Raw genomic sequence first — 20,176 nt, forward strand, 5'->3', positions numbered from 1 at the left:
GCTTTTTGCTCTGGAAATGAAGGATCAAGTAGCAGCTATCCTAAGGACAAAGTCAGTAACATGGTTGATAAAGCAAAAAAGAAGGAAGGGAGAGGGGGAGAAAGGGAAAATGGACAGATTCTGGGTTCATGAGAGCAATGTTAATCAATCCTGAAGGCTGTACAATCTTCATACCGTTAGTTAGAAAAACCAATAAATCCACTTTTATTGTTTAAGCCAGCCTACTGTCATTTCTATTACCTGAAATTGTAAGTATCCTAATCAATACACAGAGAAAATATTAAAGTATTTGAATAGGACTGAACTATAACATGAATGTCAAATATACAAGCAACTGGGTATATATGTGTATATGTAATAAATATGTTATAAATTACATAATAACCTTTTCTTTTAAAATATTAGCTATATTTTTCAAAGCTCCTGTAAGTTATAGGGTTCTTTTGTTTGTTTGTTTTTAGGGCTTTTTTTTTTTTTTTTTTTAAGACTGAGTCTCTATTGCCCAGGCTGGAGTGCAGTGGTGCGATCTTGACTCACTGCAGCCTCCTCCCCCCGGGTCCAAGTGATTCTCCTGCCTCAGCCACCCAAGAGCTGGTATTACAGGCAGGTACCACCACGTCTGGCTAATTGTTCTATTTTTAGTAGACATGGGGTTTGACCATGTTGGCCAGGCTGGTCTCAAACTCCTGACCTCAAGTGATCTGCCCCGCCTCAGCCTCCCAAAGTGCTGGGATTACAGGTGTGGGCCACCACACCAGGCCCTGAATGATATGTTTAAGATACCTAATTCAACTCATAACCTATTCTTCAATTGTTGAATTTTTAAGTTATTTTCTTCTAATCTATAACCGCCTTATTCCAAAGTTTTCAATGCTGCCAAAGCCTAAAGAAAAAAGAAAGTCACATGTCTCACATGAAAAAATCTTACCCACTGAAAGCCTAGATGGACTGGCCTCTCTGCTACAGCCCTGGCTCCGTGGTATCTTGCTTCTTTTTTGTGCTGAGGCTGAATTGACCAGGACTCTTTGAACACCAGAGCTCACAGTGGACAGGGCTGTTGTGGTCAGAACTCTTCCTGGAGACCCAGACCGGCTACCAGCTGAACACCAAACACACATACAAATGTTAAGATGTGAACTCCAAGAGAATTTGCTGAAAGGATAAAAATTCAAGAAATACTGATAATAAAGAGAAAACTGTGACAGTACGGCAGGTTCTAAGTTCAAAGGAAAGAGACCAAGGACGATTTAAATATAATTATAACCTGGAAAAAAAAAAGGTATACTACATATATGAGCACTGAATGGTAAATCACCTAAAATATACTTTCAGTTTGGGGAGTATAAGACACTATGTTTAATAAGGACAACATTATTCTAATTTTTAGAACACAAATGGTATACAAGATTTCCAAAGGAGTCACTTATCTGACAATACATGGCTATCATGTTCAATGTGAATAAGCCATATACAGTCATGTGTCACTTCACAATGGAATACATTCTGAGAAATGTGTTGTTGGGAGATTTTATCATTGTGTGAACATCATAGAGTGTACTTTCACAAATCTAGATGGTATAGCCTACTGCAGACCTAGGTTATATGGTATATAAGCTTATTGCTGAGAGGCTACAAATCCTATAAAGTATGCCATTAACAATACTGTAAGCAACTGTAACACATTGGTAAATATTTGTGTATCTAAAAATATCTAAACATAGAAAAGGTACAGTAAAAATACAGTATTATAATTTTTTAAAACTTTATTTCAATAGTTTTTGGGATAGAGGTGGTATATGGTTACAAGGATAACTTCTCTAGCGGTTATTTCTAAGATTTTGGTGCACCTGTCACCCAGGCAAGGTACACTGTACCCAATATGTAGTCTTTTATCCCTTATCTCCTTCCCAGTGTTATAATTTTATGGGACCACTGTCACATATGTGATCACTGATTAAATGTGGTTATGCAGAACATGACTATATTTAAAGAAAAATCCCAGTAATTCTATCACTATTATTTTTGTTAAGTATATAATAATGATAATCTGTTTCATTTTAAAGCAGTTTACCTGCTGAGATTTCTCTGAATGGGTACAGCAAAGCTATCTGTCTTACTGTTGGACATAATTTTTAACTTAACAAAATTAAATTTTATTTATTTAATTTACTATTATTATTTCTTAAGACTGAGTCTTGCTTTGCTGCCCAGGCTGGGGTGCAGTGGTGCGATTTTGGCTCACTGAAACCTCTGCCTCCTGCGTTCAAGCGATTCTCCTGCCTCAGCCTCCCGAATAGCTGGGATTACAGGCATGGGCCACCATGCCCGGCTAAATATTTTTGTATTTTTAGTAGAGACAGGGTTTCACCAAGTTGGCCAGGCTGGTCTCGAACTCCTGACCTCAGGCAATTCACCCACCTCAGCCTCCCAAAGTGTTGAGATTACAGGCTTGAGCCACTGCTCCTGGCCACCAAATTAAATTTTAAATGCTGACAAAGTTGGGCCAGCTGAAAAAGAAACTTGCTTTTTGCTATTTGTCTTCAAATAGCAATGAGCTCTTAGGTGGTGACATTCTGGGTCATAGAAGTACTAAGGGTCGAAGAGGAGTAAGGACAAACATCAAATAAGTCAGATCCTTTTCTTTTTTTTTTTTTTCTTTCCATGAGATGGAGCCTTACTCTGTCACCCAGGCTGCAGTGCAATAATGTGATCTCAGCTCACTGCAACCTCTGCTTCCCAGGTTCAAGTGATTCTCCTGCCTCTAATCTCGAATAGCTGGGATTGCAGGCACCCATCACCAGGCCCGGCTAATTTTTGTATTTTTAGTAGAGATGGGGTTTCACCATGTTGGTCAGGCTGCTCTTGAACTTCTGACCTCGTGATCCGCCCACCTCAGCCTCCCAAAGTGCTAGGATTACAGGCGTGAGCCACCATACCCGTCCTCTTTTCAAATGGGTAATTTTTAAGTCTTGGAAGGTGGACATGTGGTCAGGAACACAGGTAGAGTTAGACAAAATCTTTTCAGAGACTGTGCAGAGGTTTAAAAAAAGTTTTAAAAACATGGTTTTAAACTAGAAATGCAAGGGTTAAATGTTAAGGACATAAGCACCGTGTCAATCAAAGCACTTTATGCGTACGTTGAATAGAAAAACGGACTAGATAAAAACTCTTAAGATATAATCTAAATCTAGATTCAGAGGAGTAAAAGAAAAATTAAATTTGCAATTAAATAAATCTTCATGAAAGCAACCTTTTCCCTTCGTGGGCACTGCTTCTACCTAGTAAGAGTGCTGTACAATTATATGTTATACAGTCTTACCCAATCAGGCTTCATTTCCACAAAGACTCAAATGCCAATGGAGATAAGCACAGGATGTCAGAAACGAGAAGGGCACTGTGTAAAGCAGGGAGTAGGAAGACGACTGATCAAGAGGGAAGTGCAGGCACTGCCCTTTCCTAAAGTGGGAGGTGACTTTTTAGTTCTAGCCACTTCTGTCTTGAGGTAATAGTGGATAGGTCATGGGATTTTTAAAAAATGAAAGCCTTGATATTTCCAGATTTTTATCATGTTCTATAGACCAAATAATACAAAAATGGAGACACACTAGGCACGGTCCATGGGCTGCTGATCTGTGATTCTTACTACAGTTTTCTTGGCATGGTCTTGCTGAGCACAATTTATATTCCTGCTTAATTCTTAAACTTTTCCAGCATACAAAATGAAACTTATTTCCTATTAGTGACAGCAATATTGTAAAACAAAGCAATGTCTCCAATAAAATTAATATTTACTATCTGTACAGAAGGAATTCTGAATTATTATAGGGAAATTATTCAAGTGTACTTTAAAATAGCTCATTTGAATGTTTCATGTTTGAAGTGAAGAATCTTTAAATCCAGTTTCTTTCAATATAACCTTAAGGATACTCATATACGGCACCTGTTTTCTCCATGCAGTGTCTAAACTAAACATACACACCAAAAACATCCAAACACCCAACATGCCACAACTCACAATGCACGATAGGCCAATGGAATATTTTATGGGAAAACTTGCAACAATATAAAAAGTATAAATAATGAACTGAGCACATACAATATGGTATTCTATTTAAACCAATATAAATTTGGGGGGTGAAGTGTTGGTAGGAGAGACTGGAGAATTTCTTAAAATGTGGGTCTATTCAGCAGATAGGAAACTTGCAGTTCAGAAACAGAGTAAACTTTCCTTTCTACTCTAGATTTATTGAATTTATCAGAATTATGCAAGTGCACTCTATACACTTAAATTCATTCTTGGCCCGTCCTAGGAAATAAAATTGTCAGTGTTCATTTTGCTTTAATCATTACCCTCTCCTCTGCAATACTCCTGATTCCTACCAAAAGTGTGATAATTCTAGTGCCTATGACTCACTCTGGAATTATTCATACATAGAAAAAAATACCAAGGCTCCTTCCCCAGTAAAGAGCCACCAACGCTAATTATTTCTTTTAGGAAAACCAGAGTTGATGAAAAGTGTCATGATGTATCCAGGGAATCGCATGCCACCAGAAAATATCCATATTTGCAAAACTTGACATCGAAAACCTATTTTCTCTTGTGCTACCTATAGATTTCAAACTATCATTTTATACTTTCTATAGTATTTCAAAGCATGACAAAAGCTCCTGTTTCTTTTGAACGTTTACATCCATGGTATTAACTCATGTCATTTAAAAAATATCAGGATTTTGGTAGTAAGACAGGCCAAAGAAAAACTGCAATTGGCAATTTTTGCCCCAATATGACTACAAATGATAAACTATGACGTTAAGAATTTCTGCTGAATAGAACTCATTCTTCATAATGAAAATAGATGATCAAACAATAGATGCACACATAAAGTCTATAGATTCTTACCACCAATGGTATTAGCAGATTGTGATCCTGAACAAGTGTAAAGGCAGAATTAGGGTAAGGATTATAATCCATGAAGAGGAAAGGAGCAGTTTTAAATGGATGGCAGATGGAAATAAAAAAGCTTTAGTCAGTTCTCAGAAAATAAAAAAAACCCTAAAGCAAAAAAAAAGCAAACTTTAAAAAATCCCAAAAGCACAGATGTCTTTAACAAAAGCAGTACACTTAGTAGTTTTTAAAGCTAATCAACTGAAATCAGACACTCATGTACAAAGCAGATGAAATGAAATTGCAACAGTAAATGTAAATTCTTCAGCTTTTCTACTACTGACAGTGGAAAATCAAAATCATTAAATGTTTGTTTTCATTAAACATTTAATTTAAAACTTCTCATAAGGAACAACTGCAACATTGTACAGCTGAAGAAAAATTACACAAAAAAGCTACAAATGTCATCTTTCTTAAGATGCACAGAAAAAAAACAAAAGATGGGAGGAGAGGAGACAAAGTTTCTGACAGGCTGTACAACCATTTGTATACAACCAGTCACTACCAACAGAAAAAGAGACACAATTCTGTCACAAATATAGATCTAGTGGTCTCTCCGTTGAGTCTCCATTTATTTACTTATTTTGGTTAGTCATCAGAACACACCTGCTTTGATCTGAGAGACTTTTTTTTTCTAAGTAGTGATACAAAAATATGGTAAGACCATGCAAGCCCTAATGAATTACTTTATGACAAAGTAAGGATGATGATCACAGTAATATTTCTGGGCAAATATATTGTAAAGAAACTTGCATACAAATCACATAATACCTTTTTACAAAAGAATTTGGAATGGAACATACAGTCATTCAAATAAATAAGCAAGCAAACAAACAAAAGTCCCTCCAATATAACTCAAACCCAAATAATTTTACAGAGGAAAAGTCTTCTAATATTAAAGCCCTATTTGGTCTAAGAAAGCCAATTATTGTGTTTTCACAATTTAGGAAAAGATTTGGAGTATTATGGAGTTTCAAAGTGAAAAACCAAATGCAAAAAATTATTCTATTTTTTAGTGACATAATTTTAGTTACAATGTACCTGAAAAGGTCTCTTAAGTATTAAAAAAAAAAAAAAAAAAAAAAAGGTCTTTGAATCTTTGCCCCGAGATCAGCTTCAGTATTATTTCAGAAAAGAATTAATATCTCACAATCAAGTTTTATCCTTAGATACTGAACATGAACGATTCCTGGTTGTTATCTTTATGCTTTAAATTTCCTAACTTCATTATTTATTTCTCTGTTTACTGAAGACAGTAAGAATAACAAGGTACAGACGTACAAAAAAGCAGTCTAAAATTCAGCTGACATTTGATTAAGAATAATAATGAGAATCACCTGCAATATCTAAAAAAATTAAAAAATAATGAAGACAATTTTATTAGCCAACATATATAGTGCTTATTCTGGGCTAGGCAATATTTTATGTATGTTAAATAAACATACTACATCATTTAATCCTCACAGCAATCCTATGTAGATGTTATTATCTTCTTCATTTTACAAATGAAATTACAGAAGTGCAGTAATTTCAAATAACCTCAAAGAGCCAGTATTCAAACCTGAGCAGTACGTCTCCAGTATGTACTTCTCAAACTTTATTGTGATACAAATCACTTGATGATATTGTTAAAGATTAGATTCAGTAGATCTGTAATGGCACACGAGGTTGCATATTTCTAACTAGCTCCCAGATGATGCTAATGCTAGTCTGGGCAGCACATACAGAAGAACAAGTCTTCTAACTACTATGCTACCCTGCTAAAGATTAAGTTACTTTAAAAATATACAAGATCAGGGAAGAATATGTTATGATCTACTGACCTGGTTGAGATAAAATTCCTTGCCTAGAGGACATTTGCCAGTTTTCCTATTCATAAATAATCCTCAAGTTGCAAATCAATTTACTTCCGCTTATTTTTAGGTACTTTTATATTCTTGAGTGCTCCAATCATTACTCTGCCTGGATTTTCTAACTTTGGAAAGACAGAAGGATCGGCTTGGTAAGACCTGCGTAATCACTATTCTGCCCCTCAACGCCCCTTTTTCTTTCCTGATTTCAAAATTCAAGAATCAGGTTAAAAACCAAACAAATAGGACACCCATAGCCTAATAAATCACCTAAGCAATGGTAGAAGAGAGTTAAATTTATTTGTTTCAAAAATAGCCAAGTAGGCTCGGTGGAGTGGCTCACATCTATAATCCCAGAATTTTGGCAGGCAGAGGCAGGAATATGGCTTGAGCCCAGGAGTTCAAGACCAGCCTGGGCAACACAGTGGGAAGCCACCTCTATTCACAAAAAAATTAGCTGGGAGTGGTGGAATGCACCTGTAGTCCCAGCTGCTTGGGAGGCTGAGGTAGGAGGATCCCTTGAGTCCAAGGGTTTCTGGCTTGCAGTGGGCCACGATTGCAGCACTGCACTACAGCCTGGGTGACAGAATGAGATCCTGACTCAAAAAAAGAAAAACAAATAGTGAAATACATGAGTAACTCCCACAATTACTTCCCTAGAAAACTGTCCTGGTTTTAGTGGTAAGCACTAATGAAAATCTCTTGGTAAAGAAGAAACAGGAATAAATAATTTTAAATTAATAATGCCATAAATGAGACTAGGAATAGTGGCTCACACCTGTAATCCCAGCACTCCTGGAGGCTGAGGTGGGAGGATCGCTTGAGGCCAGGAGATCAAGAACTGTTTGGGCAACATAGCGAGACCCCATCTCTTAAAAGAAAAAAACGAAAATCTAGCCAGGCATGGTGGCGCAAGCCCGTGGCACCAGCTACTCAGGAGGCTGAGGTGGGAGGACCGCTTGAGCCCAGGAGTTGGAGGCTGCAATGAGCTATGATCACACTGCTCTATTCCAGTCTGGGCAACAGAGTAAAATCCCATATCTAATAAATAAATAAATAATATTTTTAAATACCATAAATTTACTATTCTGAAACACAGAAATAAATGATTAATTTAGCTAGACCTCAAAATTGTGTTTTTTAATTGGACTTATGACAAACTCAGCTTCCAGTGAAATAGCAAAAATATAAATCTTAAATTTAACATGTATGCAACAGAATTGGTCATTTCAACTTATGTTTCCTCACTATAAATTAGAATATACCTGCCAAAAATGCTAACCAAAAATAGATAATTTAATAGATTTCGGGGAGAATAAGATATCACGTATCTGTCCTTGATATACAACCAGATTTTGATGCTAATATATGGCAATTATTTTGTCTCTAAAAAGCACAATTTTCTACATTAGCAAGTTTCTGAGTAGAATGTGAACACCTTATTGCTAAGGATTTGTGCTATTTAAAAGATTTCCATGCAAAAGTTTGTACGGCAGATGAAGTTTTTCTTTCTAAGTGGCAGCTATCAATGATGCAGCCCTAATAACACACCAAAGACAAGACAACACCCACTCAAAAAAATTCCAAAACATGCACAACAACTGATCCAAAACATTGAAAAAAATACCTTCATTTTTGTCAGGTGATGATGAACCTAAAGTACAGAACAAGAACTCAGTATGTGGCTTGTCTTTTTTTAAATTAGCTTTGTCTTTATCCACTGGTCAATCTTCTAACACAGTAATATACAAGCAACACCCTTATCCTAACATAGTGACAAATATAGGAGGGCTGATAAGCAATACATACGCTGTGACTGAGACACCATTTTTGTTCGACTTCTTCCTCTAGAATCTGCCTTGGCATTTCCCATGCCAGCAAGTGGTGCTGAAAGTTTTGCTCTCACCCGTCCTGAGAAATAGAATATTTACATAATTAAAAACATTTTTCTATAATAACATTTAATAATGAGGGGAGAAAATCTCACTATTTTTAGGTATTGTCAAATTCTGTAATAATGTAATCATCAACTACGGGTTCTATTTCTCTTAAAAATTTTATAAACGGTATTTTTTTTTTTTGACGTGTTATACTATAAGCTAATTTTCCTTCAAGGATAAGAAGAATCAAACTAAAAGACCTACATTCTTAGTTTATACATTAGTCCAGCAGTAGATAAGTACTATAAGCATGTCACTTATTTCTCAACTGGTAGTTGCAATTCTGAAATTTCAGTTTCCATGAAGTTGGGATTATTCTCAAGTCAACCCTAAAGTTTTAAATATAAGCCTAATCTTAGAAACAATTCAAACCATCCTTTTGACTGAAAATGTACTTCTAAAGGGATTTGAAGGAAGAGATAATTAAGCAAAATATTTAATCTCTTTGTATCAGATTACTACAGATGTATATGGACATGTTTACTGATCTCCTCCAATCACCATTTCATTTAGAAAATGATTTGAGGAAATATATATCATGTAAGAGTTGGCATTTTTCTCCATATATTCCTTTTACACCTCCCAAACTGCACTGCTTTCTACTCTTCCACTGCCTCATTCCCATCCACAAAACTAGGCCACAAACAACCTCACCCTATTTCTAGGGCTCTTGAACCAGAAGAGATATGTTTGTCAACTGCTTAAGTTAGCTGCAGTTAATTAAAAAAAAAGGGATGGCAGAATATATTATTGGCAGGCACTTTGGTGTTCTTAAACAATACTCTCAACTACTATAAGGTTTGTCATTCAAAAAGAAGGGCTCAGATTTCTTTTTAGTTAAAAGATACAATTTGTAGGGTATACAAGAAATACTGGCTAGCTCAATATGACCATATTAATTAGGAAAAAACATAGTAAAGAATAAGAATAAAAACTCCTTAAAGAATAAGGAGATAATATAAAATTAAGAAATGGGTGAGAAAAGAGAGTAATAAGAACTAGAAATAAATCAGAACCAAAACTACAAGTGTAATTGGTAGAATACCAGCATACTATCAACTTCAAGGTCCCTAATGAGCCCATGGTTCAGGCATCTCAATGTCTATTTTGAGCAGCACACAAAGTTGACTAAAAAGTAAAACAAAATGACCAAATTATTATTTTTGAAATGGAGAATTTATCTACATTGCACATAACAAAGAAATGAGAATGCCAAGTATTTTGATATTAACACTTGAAATTACAATTCCACAGTTCCAGAAATCATGTTTGTTTGTTTATTTATTGTTTGAGACACAGTCTCACTCTGTTGCCCAGGCTAGAGTGCCATGGCATGATCATGGCTCACTGCAGCCTCAATTTCCCAGATTCAAGTGGTCCTCCCACCTCAGCCTCCAGAATATCGGGGACTATAGGTGTGTGCCACCACATCCAGCCAATTTTTAAATTTTTTGTAGAGATGGGTTCTCACTATGTTACCAAAGCTGGTCTCAAAGTCCTGGCCTCAAGCAATCCTCCTACCTCAGCCTCCCAAAGTCCTGGAATTTTAGGCGTGAACCCCTGTGTCTGGCCAGAAATCATGTTTTTGTCGAGTATTCCAATTTAAAACTTAAAATAGAAAATTATTTTAAATGTATCAGAGTAAACATGAGAACAAATTAAAAAGTTAATCTATTTGATTTTGTATTGAAAAAAAAAAAGTCATCCACATAAAACTTAGAGGAAAAAATATATACTTTGAATCAGAGGCTTTAAAAAGACAGACGAGGTAGAATAAATAGAAACATTGAATTGTTTTCTACAAATTCCAAACTACAAAAATTATTTTTAAGGTGAACTGACTCGGTAAGATATGTATAGCAATTCTGGTGTAATCTCAAATTTAATTTGAATCTGTTACCAATTCCCCAGATACTAATTCAAAAGCAGAAGATATACTTAAAAGCAGACTAAATAAATGCATTTGAAATTCAATGACAAAGCAATGGTGCATGATCTCCCAAAGTATAAATGAATTGGCACAAATTAAAAAACAAAAACACAAACACATAAGAAAAGCATTAATGTCACTACTATAAAAAATGAAATTATATGCTTACTTTATACTAAATATTGTTAAATATGTTAAGCAATTATGTTTTTCCAGCATGAGATGATCCAAAGTACAAAGCAAACTAGCAGGATGAAGAATTAAAAAAAAAAAAAAAATCCACACATTACTAAGACAACCAAATATGAAATGCAGAAGTTACTACCACTGGCAAATTATAAAGATTTGCAAAGAAATTAGCCTATTTTAGTTTTAATTCCTACCAATGAAAATAGTAAGGTAGAGGTATCTGTGTTACTAACAAAATGTGTATAATTCTTACCATCTTCAGATGCTGTTCCTAAATAAGAAAAATAAAACAATATTTCAACAAATTCTGCCAATGTTGATATTAAGACCTACCTCACAATCCCCAACCAACACTATAACAAAAGGGCAAAAACAAAAAGTAACTTTTAGTCTGATAGCCTTAAATTAACTGTGGAAAGGTTCATTTTGAGAAAAACAAAATTTTAGGTAATCTAATGATTCACAGCACAGAGATAAAGGTTGAAACGAGACAAATGAAAATAGCAAAATTCTATAAGAAAAACTTTTTGTCTGCTATATTTCATTCTTAAAATTTGAAATGGCATAAAAAATTAGAAAAATTAATCACTCAAGAAAAATGTAACTCTGTAATTACTCTTTGAAAATGAAATTTTATAGATCTTTCCAAAGTAGAAATGTTTTCTCTGCATTTTCAAAAGGTCCATAAAGGAATTAGAAAAAGCTAACTGGGAAACACAGAAATAAAATCTATGACCTAGGCCTCATTTGCCTATTTTCATCAAAGCATCTGCAAAGCCAAAAACCTATTAATCCAATTAATTCGCTATTTATACAATATTTATGTGCACTCAAGATGTCAATGAAATCTATCAAAAATGACTAAGTACAAACATCATAACTCACCACTACTAAAGGGCAATAATATACATGCCTGTGTATTTTTTTAAACATAGCATCGAACATCAGTAAGAGTAACACATCATATAACAGAAGTGACTCCTCAAATAGATTGATATTTCCTACCCAATCAAGAAAATATTTTGAATTGCAAAGTGATAAAAGTTCGTATTCAAAGGATCCAGCATATCAATATAAGGATGTCTAAGGGTTTGATACATAGAAAATATCTCTTGATAGTCTATCATTTCATTCAATATTTTATTATAATCACACAGAAAAGCAGAGTCTAATATAACCAGCAGTCATGTCCTTAGCCCAAAGTTTAATAAATGTTCTATCTCATTAAAATAGAAGATATATTAGATCAATTTTCCATTTACATAATAATTTACAGAAAAATATATAGTGTCTCTGTTTTTCCTAGATCTCATAATGTGACTTACAGATTTAGTATCTTAAGTTATTTTAAAAAGGTCAAGCTCATAGGTAATATTACAGTATCTGCCAAAGTTAAGGGAGAGTGTGGATAATATACTATCTAATATCAGACAAAAAATATCATACAGGGTTGTTACTGAACCAAGCCACTACAGATAGACTATAATCACCTGAATATTGCAATTAAAAAGGCAAAGCTTAAAGTTCAATTTTGACTAAATGTTAGTTTACAATGCACTCTTAAAAAGTCAGCCTCTGTAACTTGCATTTCATTTTCAAAAATAATCATATGAATTTATCAAATATGTCATTTGTCATATCAGTTAGTAGACTAAAAAAGTGAATGAAATGACTTAGGAGACTCTTTTCCATTCTTCTGAATCCAATATTTTCCATGAGGACTTAACAAACAGAGAACATTCAGAGGCATACTTCTAAGAGCTCAGGAAAACATTTTAAGGTAATTGATTAAAGTTAAAACAAAATCAAATAGTTACCTAGTATTTGAGTAGACTGGGATATGCCCAACAGATAAGCCTAGCTCCAAATTTATTCAGAGAATTATGTAGCCATTTTCACATTAAGGTTATTACATTAAGGTTATTACTAAATAAGTATTAATAATATATTTTCAGAAATTAAGAGAAGAATGAACAAGGATATTACATAGAATCGAAGAGCCATAAAAATCTTAGTAGAATTAGGAAAGGAAGTTCTTACCATCCAGCTTTTCAGAAGTATCCTCTTTGATGAAAGTGCAAGCAAAGAACAGAGGAAAACTTAGTATATTAGAAGAAATTATTTTTATAATTCCTAGAAAACATTTTCTTTAAGAAGACAGAATTTATAGCACAGACATATACATCAAGCTTGTTTTCAACTAAAACAGACTAGGAAATCAAACAAGATGTGAGATAAAGACTTCCCCTAGTGTACTAAGTAGAGAATTTTTAAAAAGTTGGCAATGAGTCTTATTTTCACCAGCCTAAAAAGAGAAAGGTTAGTGAGGCCCATGTCCCAGCCTTGGACTTTGCCGTCATGCCATTCCCTGCTCTAGTCTATTTTCCCAGTCACAGTACCTTGTTTCTTTCCTCTCTTGCCTATAATATACCTCCAAGTTCCAAACTTAGGCCCTCTCAACATTAGCCTCTGTTTACCACCTTTTTGCTTCCCCACCCACATCCTTTCTTAGAACTTTCCGCCCCTATAAAATTTCACATCTGGATGAATCTAACTCACTTCCTCTATTCTACTACTTGATTATACAACCATGAAGTCATGCATACTGGCACTGCTAGAAACTGGGATAAATATCTGACTTGGCATTTAGTGCCTCTGCTGAAAGGATGTAACATAGCAGGACTGATGTTGCTCTTAACAAGTGTCTGCTTATGGGGCTGGCCTCTGGCAATCGTTTTAGATGCTCCCTATATTAATGATGAGGTTATTTTAAGAGAGTGTGAGGGAGTTGTAGGGACACTAAACTCTGCTACAGTGTGCCTAAGCTGTTTTTGCAAACAGTGTGATTTGTGGCCAATACCTCCTTTCTTTTTAGGAGTCTGGGATTCTGATAATTGTGGCTGGTTGTGCAACCAAAGTACCTTATGTGACTACTCCCAATTCCCTACTGACCTCCAAGCATAAGTCTTAAGCAAGCTTCCACTGTGAACATGTTGCACTGCTGCATTTCTTTTTGTTTCTTGAGATAGTCTCGCTCTGTCACCCAGGCTGGACTGCAGTGGTGTGATCTCGACTCACTACAGCCTCCACCTCCCAGGTTCAAGCGATTCTTGGGTCTCAGCCTCCCGGGCAGCTGGGACTACAGGCACCTGCCATCATCTGTGGCTAATTTTTGTAATGTTAGTAGAGACAAGGTTTCACCATGTTGGCAGTGCTGGTCTCGAACTCCTGACCTCAAGTGATCTGTCCGTCTCAGCCTCCCAGAGTGCTGGGATTACATGTGTGAGCCACTGTGCCCAGCCTGAATTGTTGTATTTCATTGCTTGAGGAAAGAGTAGCCCCTCAGCCACCAGCTCTGGAAGACAAACTTTGGAAGCCTGTGCCTAGACTCCTTCAGACTATCTCAAGGCTCTTTTTTTGACCTGTGCATCCTTTTGCTCTAATAAATGTCAGCCATGAGTGCCCCACCTCTCGTGTTTACTCCCCCTAAATGGCTATTTTAAACTTCAAGTAACCTCTTAGCACATGATCCTGACTCTGAATCTTCAGGCAGAAACTCAAAACAACTTCCCCAATCACACTCTTCTTAATGCCCAATTTTCTAAGATATCATATCTGATATCTATTACCTCCTCCACTTCCTTCCCTTCCATCACTTCCTTCCCTTCTACATCAGTGAAATGGTTGACCCTTCCACATTCAAGACTATCTCCCAGGCTATGCTCCATGTCACATTTCTCATGCCTTCCACAGCGACTTAGCTACTAATTATCTTCTTTCATCCTTACACTTCTAACTTTTCCATCTCTACTGACTTGCCACCTTAGAATACAAACATAATTAACTTCTCCAATCTTGTAAGACAGTAAGTACTTTCAACCACAGATAATTCCTACAGTATTCTTTCACCCCTTTTCTTGACCGTCAAGCCTAAGAATAATTTATAAAGATTCTCTTTTCAACTTCTCAACCAACTAAAATCTGACTTCTGTCCATATGAGCTCATTGAAACTATATTTTATTTTCCACTCAAGCAATTCCATAAACTCAGTTGTTAGAATAAATATTCACAAATATGCACTCTCATACATCAAAGTTACCTTAACTTAAATTCCTGTTTCCTACCACACCAGTTTTCCTTTTGAGGCTGAAGTTAAAGGGTGAACTTCAAAACACTTATGATATCCCTGCTGCCAAAAAAATTCAGTACTTTAGACATAACAAAAACCAGTGGCAACTGCTTTAAGAAGGAATGCTCTGAGTTTAATATTGATTACAGTAAAAATATCTAATGGCTTCTAGATCTAACCTAATCTAATCAGCATAGCTGTCTGCTAGGGTTTTTTTTTTTTTTTTTTTTTTTTGAGACAGGGTCTTGCTCTGTCACCCAGGCTGGAGTGTAGTTGTATAATCACCACTCACTGTAGCCTTGACTTCCAGGGCTCCAGCAATCCTCTCACCTCAGCCTCCCTAGCAGATGGGACGACAGGCATGTGCTACCACGCTGGGTTAATTTTTGTTTGTTAGAGGTGGGGTTTTGCCATGTTGCCCAGGCTGGTGTTGAATTCCTGGGCTCAATCAACCCACCCGCCTCGATCTCCCAAATGTTGGATTTACAAGTGTGAGTCACTGTGCTGGGCCTCTCTGCCAAGTTCTAGACCACTATATACTAAGTGTCCACTGACAACTTCTAGTTTGAAGTCTCCCAGGGACTTCAAACTCAAAATGTATAAAATGCAACAAACTTTTAGCAACTTATCAACAGATTGAGAGATTCAGTATAGAGGCAAATACTTCTGGATCCTGGTACCTGGCAAAAACTAAGTACTCAAAAAAGTGTGTATTGAAAAATAATAGAACACTCCCTCTAATCCATATATGTACAGCCACAATAAGTGAGGCTCAAAGTAGAAGAAAACAGAGGTAATACCAGTCTCGTATATGTAAAAAGGCTACAGGAGACACGGGGTAGGGTGAGATGAAGGGAGAGAGGGAAAGGAGACCATCCTTTAACCCCAGAAAGAGCACAGGCAGGTGGCTGATTGTCCCTGAGTGGAAACCTGGGTCAGATGAAGAAAAGAAAAAAGGAGTGGCACTTTTCCTTTTTATATTGAAACATGAGACTCAAACCTTAAATAACAATAGGTTCTTACAAAAAAGTATATTGCTGCAAATTGGCTTTCTAGTGCATATTAAAACACTTTAAATACAATATTTTCCTTCTGGTAAAAATAATACATATTAAATGTAATGTGTTTACTTTTAAGACTCAGGATGAATAGAGGTTTTTTTTTTTTTTTCCAGTTTTCTTCCCACTTTGAAAAAAATTGATATAATTCACACATATCACAAAAGTCACCCTTTTATAGTAAATAATTCCGTGTTTTAAATATATTCAGCGTTGTGCAACTCTCAGCACTAATTCCAGAACACCCTCAAAATAAATCCTGTACCTAGTAAGAGTCACTCCCTATCGCCTCTGTTTCTATCTCTCAGCAACAACTGATTTACTTCCTGATTCAGTGGACTTGCCTATTACACCCATTTCATATAATTGGAATCATACAATGCATGTCTCTTTGTGTTTGACTTCATAATTTCAAAGTTGATCCATCTTGAGGCAGACCTTTTTATGTAACGTACTCTAAATTTTATGACAGTAATATTCCATTCCATTGCATAGACATGTCCTATTTTGATTATCCATTCACCAGCAAAAGGACACTTGGGTTGTCCTTTTGGCTATTATGAATAATATTATGAACATTCATGTACAGGTTTTTGTGAGAACATATGTGTTCTGATCTCTTGGGTATACAGGTAGGAGCAGAATTGCTGAGTCTTGTGGTGACTCTACATTTAACTTTTTGAAAAACTGTCAAACTATTTCCAAACTATTTTCATCATTTAACATGTGTTGCAGTTTTCAGTATATAAGTCTCACACTTCTTTTGGTATATTTATTCCTACATATTTTATTATTTTTACTGCTACTGTAATTATAATCATTTTCTTAATTTCCTTTTCGGATGTTCACTGCTAATGCTTAGAAATACAACTGACCTTTGTACACTGATCTTATATCCTGCAACCTTACTGAACTTGCTAACACTCTAATAAATGTCAGCCATGAGTGCCCCACCTCTTGTGTCTAATCCCCCCAAATGGCTACTCTAAACTTCAAGTCACCTCTTAGCACATGATCCTGACTCTGAATCTTCAGGCAGAAAGTCACAGCAACTTCCCCAATCACACTCTTTTTAATGTCCAACTTTCCAAAATATCTTATCTGTTATCTATTATTATCATCTGATATTTTATATATATATATATTTGGTGGATTCCTTAGGATTTTGAACACACAAGATGACTTCTGTTCCTAGTTTGCTGAGTATGGTTATCATAGAAGGGTGCTGAATTCTGTCAAATGCTTTTTCTGCAGCTACTGAAATGATCATGTGGTTTTTGTCCTTTCTTCTATTAATACGGTATATTTGTTGACTGGTCTTCACATAATGAAACAACCCTGCATTCTTGGCAATGTAAAAAACTTTGAAACAAAAATGTTTTCTGAAAATTAAAAGCAATAATCAACCCACTGTTAATACCTTTGTATATATCACGCCAGTCCTTCATCTATGTATAATTTTACACAAAATGATGAAATTACTACATACTATTTGGTAGTCTGCATAATTCAATCTCTGTTGAAAATATGTCTCGTTAATGGCTGCACAGCATACATAAAGATACAATATAACTCAACCATCTCCTCTGTTACATGTTAAGGTTGATGCTAATAACATGTTATTAAAAACATGAATATTCTTTTTTTAAACATAATGGTCTAAACACTGAATTATTAGGGCAAAAATTCTGATTTAAAAATGCTTCATGGAATTCCTAAATCAGAACTCAGAAAAAGTGTCCCATCACTAATTCACATCAGTGTGCTTGATAAGGCCCTTTTTACAACATTCTTGAAAACAGTAGGCACTACCCTTAACTTTCTTGTCATAGTTATAGGTCTATCAATTTGTATTTGTTTGATTATAGCTGAGGTTCAAAATTTATTGTTATTTGTTGGCAATTTTGATATATGCTTTTTTGATATATGTAGAATTTTTTCTATAAAAATAAGCTCGTCTGTTTTTAATAGACTTGAAAAACTTCTCAACATTTTAACTTTTTTACTAGTATGTGGCAAAATCTTTTCTCCTTTTAGTTTTTGCTTGCTTGATTTCATATTTTCATACTTTAGATTTAAATTCAAAAGATTTTCTCCTTCATGGTTTATTTGCTTTTATGTATAGGAATTCCTGTTCCAATTTGAGATTTGATGAATATTCACCTGTTACGTCTTCATCAAGTTGCTTTACGTTTTTGTCCAATGTTTTTATCATCTGGAATATATTTCTACATGGTGCGTAACATGATTCTAAATTAATTTTATACCAGATTGTAAATCATGTGTCTAAACACAATTTACTGAATAATCTATTCCTCTTCACGGTTCTGAATGCAGCTGTGCCAACGTTATCACGTACATTCATACCTAAATTCTCTGCACTCTTACAGGTTGAGTACTCCTTACATAAAATATTTAGGGCCAAAAATGTTTTAGATTTCAAATTTTGAAATATTTGCATTTATACTTAACTGATTGAACATCCCTAATTCAAAAATCCAAAATCCCTTTTTTTTCTTTTTTTTTTGATAGAGTCTCACTCTGTCGCCCAAGGTGGAGTGCAGTGGCGGGATTTCGGCTCACTGCAGCCTCAGCCTCCCAGGTTCAAGCAATTCTCCTGCCTCAGCTTTCCCAAGTAGCTGAGATTACAGGGGTCAGCTACCACACCCAACTAATTTTTGCATTTTTAGTAAAGACAGGGTTTCGCCGTGTTGGCCAGGCTGGTCATGATCTCCTGACCTCAAATGATCCACCCACCTCGGTCCAAAATACCTTTGAGTGTCATGTTGGTACTCAAAAAGTTTCAGATTTTGGAGCATTTCAAATTTCAGATTTTCAGATTAGGTATGCTCAACCTGTATTGTGTTCTGGCAATCTGCCTGTTTAGTGTTCCACCAGTACTACCCAAAAGAAAAAAATGAAGCATGAAGAAGAGGTACACAATATGGATAACCAACCTCAACTTTTTTAATATGATGGACATAAAAACATGAAAAAACCAAACTGAATAGAGTTTTAGAATATATGTTTAGGGCTTGATTAGACACAGTAGAGCTTTGCAGTTCTCCCAGATCTCCAAAGGGCTTCACATTCTTGCTAAGAGAAAAGAAGTAGGAGAAAGAGAACAGGAAAGCTAGATACAAGGCCAATTCCCTTCCCAAACCCCCTTAGTAACCAGTGGCTAGATGTGGTAGAAGTGCAGTTATGAAAATTCTACAGGCAATCGTGGACTCAAGAATTGTTTCTTTGATCAAGATGATGATGAGGATAAGAGAAAAGGAGAAACAAGGCAGCTCAGGTTACTCAGAAGCATGTCTCCAATATAGAATCACATTAAAACATATGAACTATCCTTAAATAACAAGAATGAATAGAAATGATTGCAGTATATGAACTTGTCTTCACAGAGGCCAGGGAGATAACACGGTACAATTTTCCATAATTAGTTGTCTTACCTAGAGATGCATAGGAACCTGGATTCAGGGCACCTACACCTAACCGCCCGCTTCGCACAGACTGTCCTGCAGCGTGATGTGCCTTGGCACCAGCAGCAGCATTCACATCAATGTCACTTCGTGAACGCTGCAGGCTTCCTGGAAGGGAACTGGCTTTGCTGCTGCCAGCTGATACTATGAAAGACAAAGCAAAGGTAAGCTATATTATTTAAATCACTGAAAACATGAAAATTATACAAACCTGGCAATTATGAGCTAATCTGATGACAAATGGGCAACAAAAAGGCAGTGGTCAAATAGACAGAATGATCAAGTATTTAAAGTCAGAATGCCTCAGTTTCAATCACAACTAAGTCTTCAGCAATTTTCTCAATATTTTTCTACCTTGTTTCCTCTCCCATAAAATGGGAAAAATGGTGACATTCTGACCGTAAAATTCACAGGACTGTTTTGTAGATGAAGAGATGATGTTTAGAACTGATTTACGAAAAGGAAGTACTGTACAAGATGAATAGATGGCAGCAGTATTATTTTTTACTATGAGAAAAATACAAGAAAAACTAGTCCAGGAGTAGAGATATTCAGAAATTAATGGAGGTTCTGCCACTCCATGGCAATGCAAATTAAGTCATTCAATTTCTGGTCTTTAGTCTTTCAGTTTTTAATTTTTATTTACTTT

The 20,176-nt window shown here is 35.6% G+C and overlaps 1 protein-coding gene across 50 annotated transcripts in view; it reads right to left on the minus strand.

Annotated features, from left to right (window-relative positions):
• Positions 1-20,176, minus strand: part of CLASP2 (cytoplasmic linker associated protein 2) — a 234,298-nt gene that overhangs the window by 100,008 nt on the left and 114,114 nt on the right. For 23 of the 50 annotated variants that reach the window (XM_032269272.1, XM_032269219.1, XM_032269200.1 and 20 more), the window contains 5 exons: positions 19,498-19,671; positions 12,895-12,918; positions 11,108-11,125; positions 8,605-8,706; positions 929-1,099 (listed from right to left, as the gene is read on the minus strand). In XM_032269272.1, the coding sequence (XP_032125163.1) occupies positions 929-1,099; positions 8,605-8,706; positions 11,108-11,125; positions 12,895-12,918; positions 19,498-19,671 (489 nt within the window). Of the gene's footprint in view, positions 1-928; positions 1,100-4,900; positions 4,928-8,422; positions 8,450-8,604; positions 8,707-11,107; positions 11,126-12,894; positions 12,919-19,497; positions 19,672-20,176 lie in introns of all 50 variants that reach the window. The other 27 variants (XM_032269052.1, XM_032269159.1, XM_032269190.1 and 24 more) reach the window with 5 other exon arrangements.

This window comes from Sapajus apella, unplaced genomic scaffold (genome assembly GCF_009761245.1).
Source record: "Sapajus apella isolate SASKATOON/1434 unplaced genomic scaffold, GSC_monkey_1.0 scaffold4, whole genome shotgun sequence".
Classification (NCBI taxonomy): domain Eukaryota; kingdom Metazoa; phylum Chordata; class Mammalia; order Primates; family Cebidae; genus Sapajus; species Sapajus apella.